At 67.6% G+C, this 490-nt stretch overlaps 1 protein-coding gene across 1 annotated transcript in view; it reads left to right on the top strand.

Annotated features, from left to right (window-relative positions):
* The window catches only part of LOC115271299 (cAMP-dependent protein kinase regulatory subunit-like), a 3322-nt gene extending 2948 nt beyond the window's left edge, over positions 1–374 (top strand). Inside the window, exon 5 of the mRNA XM_029912862.1 lies at positions 317–374. Within this exon, the coding sequence (XP_029768722.1) occupies positions 317–374 (58 nt within the window). The remainder of the gene's footprint in view (positions 1–316) is intronic.
* The last annotated feature ends 116 nt before the right edge of the window (positions 375–490 follow it).

Below are 490 nucleotides of genomic sequence, written 5' to 3'. Positions count from 1 at the left end.
CTGGGAGGGGAGTGGGGGCTGGTGGGTTAGAGCAGGGGGGGCTGGGACCCAGGACTCCTGGGTTCTCTCCCCAGCTGTGGAAGCTGGTGGGTTAGAGCAGGTAGGGCTGGGAGCCAGGACTCCTGGGTTCTCTCCCCGGTGCTGCCACTGATTTGCTATGTGAGCCTGGCCAAGTCCCTTTGTCTCTGCTCCTCCCTCCCCCTGTCTCGGGGTCAGGTGCTGCGCTGTGCCTTGGCTCCCGTGGGCAGAGACTGTTCTGGGGGCTGGGTCCCTCCACCGGTCCTGCCAACGCCTCCTGTCTCCTCCCTCCCCACAGAGACTTCCAGGAGATCTGCCCCTTCTGCCCCACGCCCAGGCAGCTTTCGGAACCGTGAGTGTCTCTGTGGGGACGGGGAGGGGGGGTCCTGCTCACACTGCCCCTCCATGGGGCCAGGGCAGCCCCATGCCGCGAGGCCCAGCCAGGACCATGGGGGGCGGCTGCCATGGGGAG

The sequence above is a fragment of the Terrapene carolina genome, unplaced genomic scaffold (assembly GCF_002925995.2).
Source record: "Terrapene carolina triunguis isolate 2854851 unplaced genomic scaffold, T_m_triunguis-2.0 Scaffold297, whole genome shotgun sequence".
Lineage (NCBI taxonomy): Eukaryota > Metazoa > Chordata > Testudines > Emydidae > Terrapene > Terrapene triunguis.
Note: the sequence above shows the minus strand (reverse complement) of the source record. Positions and strands in the feature narration are given on the sequence as shown.